This window comes from Phytophthora cinnamomi (genome assembly GCF_018691715.1).
Source record: "Phytophthora cinnamomi strain GKB4 chromosome Unknown Contig38, whole genome shotgun sequence".
Taxonomy (NCBI): Eukaryota; Oomycota; class Peronosporomycetes; order Peronosporales; family Peronosporaceae; genus Phytophthora; species Phytophthora cinnamomi.
This window is the reverse complement of record NW_027150971.1, coordinates 1,430,773-1,442,720: the sequence shown is the minus strand read 5'-3', so window position 1 is coordinate 1,442,720 and position 11,948 is coordinate 1,430,773. Positions and strand designations below refer to the sequence as shown.

The following is an 11,948-nucleotide window of genomic DNA, read 5'->3' as shown; positions in this document are numbered from 1 at the left end:
CGCTGTTCCTTCATTATGAACCCCAGAGCAACACCGTTTTGCTCCGTCGGCGATAGCGTACGCAGCATCGTAGCTACCGCCGCCTCCCCAATGACTGTTGGCAGTCGTTAGAGGGCCTCCCACTCTGGATCCGACAGGTGGGGGCAGTCCGTGCGTGCAACATGCGTTGCTGGCGTATTGGAGCTCTCCATGTGTACCTCCGTGCTCATGGGGTTCTCGGCTCCGCGTTCGTATACCTCGTACAAACGTCAAGCAGTCGGTCGTTGGACGGACTACAAAGTGCTACCAGGTGTAGTGGGCCTACTCGGCTCACTACTACAGCTTACACGGGCGCCACGTGTATGGGGAAGCGTTAGGTTGATTAATACTTTGTATTAATTATACTCGACCCCACAAGTAAGTAATTTAAATCAAATAAAGAAACAAAATAGGTATGTTAAGGTAAAATGAGAACTGTATTGTTTGTAAATTGATCTTCGTCCTAAATCTGCTTAAACTGTTTATCATCTATGAAAGGGGTTGACAGCGGCTGGCTGTCAGAGCCCCGCCAATATGCACGTCTCTAATTGGCAGAAAGTTTCTTCTTTCTACCAATAGGATCTTGGGGTAGGTGTGGACCACTCATTGTGGTGGCCCACTTCAATGCATCCATTGGTGTGACTTACACCAAGGTGAGGAAGTATCTAAAAGTTTTAACAGATATCTTATCTGTTAAAACCATAAGTAACAATTGTCACGCACAAGTTACAGTTGTCACTTGTGACCGTTGTCATGCACACGTGACTATTTTCACTTGTGTGTGTAACCCCGTTACAGCCCACACCGCTAGCTCCGACTGTGTCATGCCAGGCTCAGCCGCGCTCTTGTCGATGAGCGAGCGTTTCTTCTCGATCGTCATCCAGCGCCCCACATATCGGGCGACGGCGCTCAGAAGCCAGACTGCGTCGAGTGGTGGACGTGCGCTAAACATCCCTGTTTACGATGATAGCGAATTGTTAAGGTTATTGGTTTTGCTAGGTGTCGGAAGTGGGCGTACATCCTGTACGTCCCCAAGACGGCGGCGCTCCAGCTGGTCCGTGTTCTCTGGTCCTACACCGGCCCTGGGTGACTCATGAGCATGGCCTACCTGGACCCGAGGAACCTCGAGGCTGACCTGCAGAGGGGCGCCCACGCGCGCCACCAGCTGCTCTACGTGATTCTACTCAGCACGTCCTTGGGAGGGTTCTACCAGGTGCTGGCCTCCCGCCTGGTGGTCACCACGGCCAATTGGCCCAGTTGTGCGGCTCCGTACCTTGTATCCTTCACTTTCTCGACGCACTTCATTGCGCAACTGACCTCAAATTAATGTGTCGGCAAAGGAGTTTTGCATCACACCAGTCATTATTTTTAACTATCTGATTGGCTCTAAAATAATTCATTTAAGTTTTGCGTTGGATAGAAATGGGGTTAGATTTTGTATGGGGATCGAATGGGGATTTGTCTCACCCGGACTTTAGTGTCGCCCGGATTTATCCGTCGTTGTCTGTACTCGCTTACAATAACGACACCATCTCTATGACGAAACTGCCCATCAGGCAAACTCGACGGGTCACTTCTAAACCTAGTGGTAGTCTATCCCCCCAAAGAGGCTTTGTTCTACCGACATATTCGGAAATATCCCACCACTTTGCCCTGGATGTGAAAGTTAAACCGTGCAGCAGGGTTCAGCTCAGAAAATAGAGTGGTCAGATCTTTCCGACTTCGTCTGTGATTTTCATTTACTAAAATTGACTGGCAGGAAACCAATCGGAACGAGGGGGCTCACGGCTTCGGCCATTTCCCACAAATGCCACCAGAGCGCATACCTTTGCAGAGCACCAACCGCTTCCGACTGCAGATGGCCATCTTGCGCGCCCGTTTGGCATATCCGCGCGGTTGGTGTGGTTCTGCCGCTGCACTTTGTGTTCAAGGGCCAACCTGGCGGCGATGTAGACAAGGAGGTTCGGGATTATGTGCAAGATCACGTGGCTACTTTCTCCGTCCAGGAGAACGAATGGTTTGACGAACGGGTGATGCGCGAGTGGAGAGATCTATTTTTTTGTCCTAATGTTACCGGTTATTCTGTTCGTTTGCAGGACACATTGAAGACGCACAAGACACAGAGCATGGAGGAGGAACTGGGCAATATCGGTACCAGTGTTCACTACGTTCTCGCTGGGTGCACAGGAATCGCACAACCGTTGGACGTGGGAGTGATGGCGCCGCTTAAGAAGAAAATGAAGACAAAATGCGCGGAAGATGCGCGGCTGAGCAAGCTTCCTGAAAACTCGGTCGAGCGACGGCGATACATGTTTGACCAATCATAGCGCGCGCTTGCGGCAATTACACCTGATACGGTAAGGCATTCGTTTGACGAAGCTGGACCAATCTTCGGATGCACAACGAGCATCGGCATGCAGGAAAATCGTGCTGAAGCGAATCTGCTCAATGTGGTGGACGCTGAAGACAACGAGATGGCAAGCATCCAAGAAGTGATATCGGGTGGGGTCAACCAGTCACAAATTATAGGTGTGTAATATGTTTGGTTGAATATATGCCGATTTTGTTCAAGTCAAATTATATAGAGAAAATTCGCCTTGTCGCTCTAAATGTAGAGAGTGGTCACATCTTTCCGAGGGTTAGATCTTTCCGAATATGTCGGTATTCTAGCCGCTTAAGGGGACGGGTGATCGCAAACTGCACCAGCACAATAACAAGTACGTGACGATTTTCGTCTCGCTGTCATCAACGCCTACGAAACTGTCGGTATGCAAGACACGCTTGGCTCGTTCTTCCCTGGGCTAGATGGGACGGCCCTCGACACCAAACGCAAGGGCGTCTACCTCTGAGTCAAGAAGACGGACAAGTTCGTCGCGATGTGTGAAACTCTGGCACGAGCCTCGAGTTGTGGCTTCCATCAGCTCGGGATAGGCACATCGCTGTGCGCAGGCGCCGAGCAAGACCTCGTGCGATGGACGAAGGACTACCACGTCGAAGGCGCCCCAATTTCGTCGACAATGCTACGGGTGCACGCGTTGCGAGTGGCCCGGGAGAGTGGTGTACCTCGTGCTTTTTTGAGGATTCGACGTCCCAGCTCATTTTGTATCAAACATATGGTATTGTACCTTTCATACATTTTGGCTAAGGTCCATTCTCAACCGGGCCCATGCGGCCGCATTTGGAGCAACCTGTGGTGTTGGGTTTTGATTGCGAAGCGAGAGCGCCACGCCGAGGTCTAACAGCATCGAGGCTGTGAGAGACAGGTGGCCGATGTCTCTACTGACTACTCACATTTACCGCGCCAGAGTAACAGAAGGCTAGTTAGTGAGTGCGGAGTTCGGCGGGCCCTAATAAATCCCGGCCGAGCTCTTCGGATAGTCATAGTAGATACACCTTTTACCTCTTATTAGGAATCCGGACTTAAGACGAAGGCTCGTCCGGTTGTAGGATCAAACCGAAAGCTCGGTCTATGTTAGATATTTGTATGGACATTACGGATTAGTTATAGTCGAGGCCTCACCGCCTTTAACTATTAAATCAGAGCAGAATATTCCCCCCAAGCCATCAGGGTCAAGGCCGTCTACGGTAAGTCTAGCCAGCTTAGCTGTAGGGTCTGGATACGCTCGGCCGACGCGGTGTGTGTCAGCCGGTGAACTTAAGGTACACTGACCGAGAGTTCGCCCTGGTAAGGCGAAGAGTGGATAGTAGCCGAGTGATGTGAGGTAGAGAGTCCTCTCTTTACGTTTGTACGTTGTCCTGGGTGCGTGGTGCCCCCCCTCCCCCGTGTATTTGACTCTTTGGCCGAGGTTTCACCTCGGCGCCCTGTTAAAGACCTTGATCGGCCCAGTATCCTTCCCTTCTGAGGAGTCACAGTGGATTTAGCGCGAAAGCGTTTATATTTACGCACCCCTGTCGTTGCTCGTGGCTGGCGGTGCCTTTGTGTGGGCTCTACCCACCTGATCAATATTTCAACTATAACAGGGTTACACGCACAAGTGGCTACAAGCCACTTGTGATTTAACAGATAAGATATCTGTTAAAACTTTTAGATACTTCCTCACCTTGGTGTAAGTCACACGAAGGGATGCATTGAAGTGGGCCACCACAATGAGTGGTCCACACATACCCAAAGATCCTATTGGTAGAAAGCAGAAACTTTCTGCCAATTAGAGACGTGCATATTGGCGGGGCTCTGACAGCCAGCCGCTGTCAACCCCTTTCATAGATGATAAACAGTTTTAGCAGATTTAGGACGAAGATCAATTTACAAACAATACAGTTCTCATTTTACCTTAACATAGCTATTTTGTTTCTTTATTTGATTTAAATTATACTTGTGGGGTCGAGTATAATTAATTCAAAGTATTAATCAACCTAACGCTTCCCCATACACGTGGCGCCCGTGTAAGCTGTAGTAGTGAGCCAAGTAGGCCCACTACACCTGGTAGCACTTTGTAGTCCGTCCAACGACCGACTGCTTGACGTTTGTACGAGGTATACGAACACGGAGCCGAGAACCCCATGAGCCCGGAGGTACACATGGAGAGCTCCAATACGCCAGCAACGCATGTTGCACGCACGGACTGCCCCCACCTGTCGGATCCAGAGTGGGAGGCCCTCTAACGACTGCCAACAGTCATTGGGGAGGCGGCGGTAGCTACGATGCTGCGTACGCTATCGCCGACGGAGCAAAACGGTGTTGCTCTGGGGTTCATAATGAAGGAACAGCGTGATGCTGTCTCCTCAGCGACGGTTCCGTCGGGGACGACACCGCGTGCTGAATCATTGAAATTGAGCGTAAGCAATTACGTTGGAAGAGAGGGCGAGCCTCTCCTCCGGTGGCTTGTCGAGCTCGACACAGCCATAGCGGCTCGACGCATCGTCGACCCGCTGTCGAAGGTCGCGTTCGCCATGTCATGTTTTGGCGGACGAGCGAGGGGTTGGGCGTATGGACGCCGACTCTCCACGTACGAGATATTCAAGGAGGAGCTCAGACAAGCGTCTGAGCCCCCGCAAATTGAATTCCGGTCGAGGGTGGAATTCCTCGACCTGCAGCAGGGCAAGCATGACGTCCATGCTTACGCGCAGCGTGCGCGGTACTTGGTCTCGTATATCGTGACCAACCCGATAGGCGAGGCGACTAAAGTCGTCACGTTCATGAAGGGACTGAGAGATGGGCCGTGAAGACTTATCTCTTCCGAGAGGACCCGAGTACTCTCGAAGCTGCGATTACTCTCGCAATGCAAGAAGCGTTTAGCGTGGGGCAGGTTAAACTGCATGCGAACGTGCCGAGGTCGCACACGCGCCTGGTAGTGAGCACGGGAGGTCCGGAACCAATTGACCTCTCGAATGTAACGGCTGCTGGCTACCAGCAGCACGGAAGTAATGTGCAATGCTTCCGTTGCGGAAGGATCGGTCACTTTGCCAGGGAGTGCGCAACTCCCATGCCCCCTGGAGGTGGCCGTTGTGGCGATGCCAGGCATCGCCGCGGACCAACAAAAAAACGCGAATATCCAGTAGGCGCGGGACGCCCTACTGGTAATGCAGTCACGCGTGCCGACATCGGGCACGCGACACTGAGAACTGCAGCCCTCAGTGAGACTAGCTCTCGCTGCAAGAAACAAGATGACAGGCCGAACCTAGTCATCTTGAAGGTTTACTCGAAGAGAGCGAGTGACTCTCTTCGAGCATTGGTACATTCAGGCGCGTCGAACAACTTTGTTCGGCTATGGAGCCTGCCGAGACTTGACTTCGAGGAGGTAAATGTACCTCGAAGTCTTCTAGAAGTGCGACTGGCAACAGGTGCCATCGTGAAGACCGAGAAGCACGTCGTGAACGTGTGATTCTCGTACAAACAACGAGTGTTTGTCGAACACTTTATCGTCCTGGACCTGGACGGTACGTTCGACGTTGTTATGGGCATGCCGTGGCTTGAACGGCATGATCCGGTGATAGACTGGAAGAAACGCACGCTCCTGCGCTTCGGTCGCGACTGTGGAACAGAGAGCGATGGCCCTGTTACCGCAGCGCACGCACCAGCAGGTGCGCGCGGCTCACCAGTCGAGACAGCGCTTAACCCCTTAGTTCCCGGATTAGTTACGAGGTGTAAACTTTTTCCTGTCCCATATACTAACGTATAAGAATTTGTATGGGCCTTGCTGTCGCAGCAGCTATGCCACCGGGATAGTACAGGGTTTGTTGCGGATAAAGATTTGACAGATCCAACATAATAGGCTTTACGTAGGCTCAATTTTGGACGGCTGTGTCTCATATGATTGCAAAGCCAACATAATAACTGTCTTGACTATCGGGTAGCCCCATTTCTGAAATGTTACACACGATTAGTGTGCTGACTTGAGATCTATAGCCCAATGAAAAGAAAGTAAAAAGAAGTTTCAATTGATTGCATCCTGGTCTGTACCGAATACCTAGACAGACAGTTCTTCATATCCGTGCTCACTACCATGCGCCGCATCCGAAATCGATCCTCCGTCGCCGCCACTCTCGTCCACCGCACTCTCCAAAGCTCGACGGCGACGTTTCTTTCCGGGGCGAGATGGTGGCGGGCGGTTACGAATTTTGTGCTCTTGCAGCAGGTGCCGTGGGATAGCGTCCCCATTGTCCCAGTCACCATGCCAGATGTGATAACATGTCTTCTCCTTCCCCTCTCGCACTACATTGCAAAGGTATGTACTTCATATAGCATCAGTGTCAGAAGGTTGTCCAAAAAACTTTCACACAGACATAGAGTAACTCACCGTCGATTGCCCGTTGAGCATTCGGGACAGAAGTATTTCGTGTACTTCCTCGGTTGCGCCTTGAAGAGTGCACACACCTTACATGAGCGTTGGCGGCGCTTGAGGCCCTGGTCATTGTCGACAGTGTCGGAGTTCTCCTCCAGGCAGTGGCCGTCTGCTGAGTATGCAGCCTCCGCAACTGCAGATGTATTTCGCACTGGCGAACCTGTTGTCCTCTCCTGGGCGCAAGTTGCGTTCTACAAACAAACCCATCAACATAAGCAACAGTTATGTTGGAACAAGACAATCCACTAGCAGTCTGATGTTGTCTTTGTCAACATACTACGTACCTCAATTTCAGCGTACGCCTCCGGTGAATTTATCGCCAGCAGTTGCTCCAGCAGCGTCTCGAAGAAGGCGAAGTGCTTGGCAGGTCTCTTGTTGTTCACTTTTCGGTGATGCCGGAATACAATAAACGCATTCACCAGCGCCATGTCGAGTAGTCCTAGAAATAGCCCCTTGTAGTACTTGCGCGTCTTGTAGCACAGCTACACTGTAGTTCTGCATCCGGAGCTGGTCGTGGATGTCAACACCGCCCATCCAGCGGTGGTAGTCACGAACCAACTCCGGAGCAGGAACACTCCGCATTTCTCCATCGACCCGGCGCACTAGAACAAATACAACACTCGGCATTAGCACTACTATGAAAATAAGCAAACCTCGTATGATGTACTTACTCACGGTTCCTGTCTTTCGACTGCCTCCACTCGACAAGAGATGAACCGGGGTGCGGTCCATCCACATCGCCGCTGTTAGCTGCGGGAAGTACTTGTTTTGCGCGATTTTGATGGTGCCTTGTGGTGGTACCATCATCTTCTTTTTGTTCACGGTCTTGTAGTCTTTCGTAGTGATCACGCCCTTGGCGTAACCTGCGCGGTCTGTCCGTATTGTCCCCGTAATGTACATCCGACGATGCATCAGCTCTAATGCCAGCTTCACGGACGTATAAAACCGATCAGTCACAACCAAACGCCACGGCGACGTGGGAGATGGTGGGCACAGCGCGCTCATGTTCCTAAGCACTGCCGCTTCACCGGTATTGTTGTCTTTGGAACCGGCGTCTGGAGGTGTGCCTTGGCCCCACAGTAAACCTCAATCCTAGCAATGACAGCAACAATCCCAAACACAGCTATGTTAGCGTTATGTTCTACAAATAAAAGACCAGGAGTAAGGTATGTTGACTTGAGCCAACATAAGGACTTTATCACACACAAAAACAGCAAGCCGGAGCTTGCTGTAGTTTTCGTCCACGCACCTCATGCAATACGCTGTCTTGGCACAGGCCGCCACGAACACCTTAGTCCCCCACTTGTGGGGCTTGTCCTTGTTGAACTGTCTTGTAGGGTTGTAGCGCGAGCGCGAAGGCAGGGTAGCTTCGTCGAAGCTGATCACCGGTGGCGCGCGGTACCCACGAGCAAACGTACGTTGTAGCACGTCAACTACCGGCCGAATCTTCCAGGCCCGCTCAATGCCTGTTCGAGGCGACTTGTTGTTCGAAAAGTGAAGGTAGCCCATGATATGGAAGAACCGGTTCTTCTTCATGAACAAATGAAACCGATTGGCAGGGAGTGCACCGACTTGCTTCGTTGACCAATGTGCTGCGATTCCCTTTCGAATAGGCGTCAGCATCCGCGCGATCAGCAATGCCACGACGCACAGCACCTCGTGTGTCATAATGACAGGTACGGCAGCAAGCCGTTGGTGAATAGCGTCGAGATCTTCGACGTCCAGCCCGTTTCGTCGCTGCTGCGATCGTATGACCTCGCCCGAAGAGGGATCGACTGCTTGTGATAGCGGTTGCTCTCCACTGCTATCTGGGTCCATAATTTGGGGGGCATGAAGTAGAAGAGGAGTGCCAGCGGGTCGTCTGCTACCGCCATCACGCTGTTGCTTGGTCCGTAAACTCCGCTGTACAAATCGGCGTACGTGGGATCCGGACCAAATTTTGCAGGATCTACACGCCACACAAACACCACAGTTAGTTATGTTGACCGTATGTTGGATGGTGATTGTCCTTATGTTGGATATTGTCAACATATCGTACCATATTCCCAGCCGTCCGCTCACATCTCTGATATCGTCTTCTTGTTTCGTGCGGTCGACAAGCACACCGACTCCGGAATATCGACAACCTCTTCATCCGAGTCTTCGTCAGTGAGGTCTCCAATATCCCAGTCTTCCACCCAGTCGTCGTCGCCCAAATCATCCTCGTCTTCCGGCTCCTCTTGCAGTAAAGGGTCCTCGTCGGAGTTGAGGCCCGTGTACTGATCAGCTCCTGCAGGCATCAGGTTCGCGTCTCCATCCACTACACAGGCTAGTGGTAACGGCACGGCAGTACCCCCAGCGCACGCCTCACGCTCTCCCTCCTCTCCGCCGGAACATTGGAGGACGCTTCGGCGCCGCTTCCGCGAATTTGCGGAGGTCGAGGCTTCCGGCGTACTGACGTCGACACCACTCACGCTCGTCACCATTTCCGCAACTACTTCGGTCACTTCAGCCAAAGCTGGTGCCACGGCCGAGACCACCGCTGGTGCTTCGGTTGAAGCTCGCATGCGATCTCGTCTTCTTCTTGCCCGTCGTCTGCTTCTTGTCCTTGCCCGTCGTCTGCTTCTTCTGTCTTGGCGCCACTGCCACCTCGTCGTCTGCGGTCTCCTTGGCCCCACTAGCGTCGTCATCTGCAGCAGCTTTTGATTCAGCAGGGCTCGCGCGACCTGCATCCAGCACTGGCGCCGGTCCCTGCTTAGACTCTGCGATCTCCATAGCCGGCGTTGTGTGCTTCGCTGGCTTCTTCCGGGACTCTTTCTTTTTCTTGTTCGTCCCCTCGTTGCCTTCTTTCTGCTCTGCCTGCCGGATTCGCCGCCCGTGACGCTCACTAAGCAGTGCCTCGCGGCAGAGCCGGCGCTCTTGCTCAGTGAGCTCGTACCGCGGAGTCTTGGGCGTCGGCGCGACCATTTTCTTCTTCTTCTCGGGCCGTCTTTTTGAAGAATGATTTGGTGGCTGTGGGCTACTCGATGATGGTGGGTGCGCCGCGCTGTTTTTTATCCCGTTCAACCATAGCCCGCCAACGGACCCCTACACCTGTGCATCCGTCCATTTTACACCAAAAATAATATCTTCATTTCAGTATGCCTCGACATAGACGGATACCCCATACAAATTCTAAGTCTAAAATCCGCTTATGTTGGACCTCCAACATAACAAAAACGCTGCGACAGAACTGAAAGGAGCTATACACCTCTTATGTTCTACGGTACAACATATGGGAACTAAGGGGTTAATGCTGCTGTCCCGGAGTGCCCAAGAAGTGCGCGAGGGCGCGCACAAGTGAGACCCACGTCGGCAATGCTGCCAACGTCGGAAGAAAAAGATGTGTTGGTTCTGGGAACCAACACCCACGTTCAAGCACGTAAGGGACAATCCCTGACCCGAAGAGGTCAGGTCGACGACGACGCGTCGGCTCCGGGAGCCGACGCACCCTCGGTCATGAGGGGCTCCGCCAATGAATGGCGTTGAGTTGACAAAGGCGTGTCAACTCCGGGAGTTGACGCTACAAACAGTGCGGACGGTTGCAAACGTACCGCACTGAGGCAATTTGCATGCTGTTGTGCAGCCGGGCTTGATACCGCGCGCCCGCGGACAGGGTCCGCCGGCGAACAACTGTCCACGGCCGGGCCTGGACCAGAAGAACAACTGTGCGGAGCAGGGCTCCACACAACAAGAAGACGGCGCATGCGAAGAACGCTGCGCAAGTATCGATCCGGGACCGAGACGCTGCAAGAGCAGTCTGCCGGGCAGACTGAGGCGGTGACGCCGGACGTCGAGACGCTGAACGTCGTGACGCGCACCGATACTGGATTCCCGTATCGTGAAATGGAACTCGCTAATCTTCCGACGATGGCGTCGGAGTTGACTTTGCTTCCAGGCATGAGCTGGAAGCGCTTCACGCGTGACTTGCATGACGGACGCATCGAGCAGGTCTGCGTTCTTTCGAACAGCGAAAGAACGGAAAGCGAGAGCGAAGAGCTGAGGCAGCTCTTCATGGGAAGTACCACTGAGAGTGAAGACACTCTCAGTGCGAAGACGAAGCGAGAGCGCTTCGAGGAACAAGGTTGGGACTCGCTGAGGTCGAGTCCCTATTACGAACTGTTGAGGGAGTACAAAGTCGTACTCCCGGAAGAGATTCCTGCGGAGCTTCCGCTGGACAAGGGCATCCAGCACGAGATTGATCTCGTGCCGGGCACGAAGTACTGTGTCACACGGCAGTGGCCACTGCCGCGAGAACAAGTAAAAGCAATCGACGAGTTCTTTGAAAGTCGTCGCAAAGCAGGACAAGTGCGGGAATCAAAGTCCCCGTACAGTGCTCCGACGTTCTGTGTCAAAAAGCCACAGGGCGGATGGCGCATCGTTCATGCGTATAACAAGCTGAACGATGCGACGGTACCGGCGCAGACGCCGATACCGCGAAAAGATGTTATCATCGATTCGATGGCCGGGAGCACCGTTTACAGTGTTCTCGACTTACGAGATGGATTCTATCAAATCCTAATGCGTGAGAGCGATATCCCTCTCACGGCAGTGAGCACGCCAAGCGGCATGCTCTGGGAGTGGCTAGTAATGCCGCAGGGGCTCAAGAACGCCCCCTGCGACCTCCAACAGGTGCGTGACGCACTTGTTGCGCTTGGTGCGCGACTTCGCACCGAGCTACTTCGATGATGTGTTCATCCACAGCCGAGCTGTGGACGGGAAGACCGACGTAGAGATGCACAGGGTGCATATCCGGAAGCTACTTGAGCTCGTGCGAAAGCATAATCTCTACGCGAACCTGAAGAAGTGTTTCTTCGGGGCGAGCGAGATACCCGTCCTCGGGTGTCTCGTAGGGAAAAATGGCGTTCGCCCTGACCCGGAAAAGGTCAGAGTGATTAATGAATGGCCAACGCCTTCAAGTGTCAAGGAACTGAGGCAGTTCCTTGGCATGGCCACGTACTTGTGCAAGTACGTGGAGGATTACGCGGGCAAGATCCGTCCGCTGTCACAACTTCTGAAGAAAGAAGTTGTGTGGAATTGGACACCCGATTGCCAAAAGGCATTCGATGCAGTCAAGCGGGGCTTGACTGAGGCGCCGATCTTGGCTGT

General features: G+C 52.9%; 1 protein-coding gene across 1 annotated transcript; it reads left to right on the top strand.

Moving 5' to 3' along the window:
• Positions 1-1,111: 1,111 nt before the first annotated feature.
• On the top strand, positions 1,112-1,345 carry IUM83_03394 (Metal Ion (Mn2 -iron) Transporter (Nramp) Family; the record flags this gene model as incomplete). Its single annotated transcript, XM_067927393.1, has 1 exon — positions 1,112-1,345. One exon carries the CDS (start codon positions 1,112-1,114, stop codon positions 1,343-1,345), a length of 234 nt encoding a protein of 77 aa, XP_067791927.1.
• Between the last annotated feature and the right edge of the window lie 10,603 nt (positions 1,346-11,948).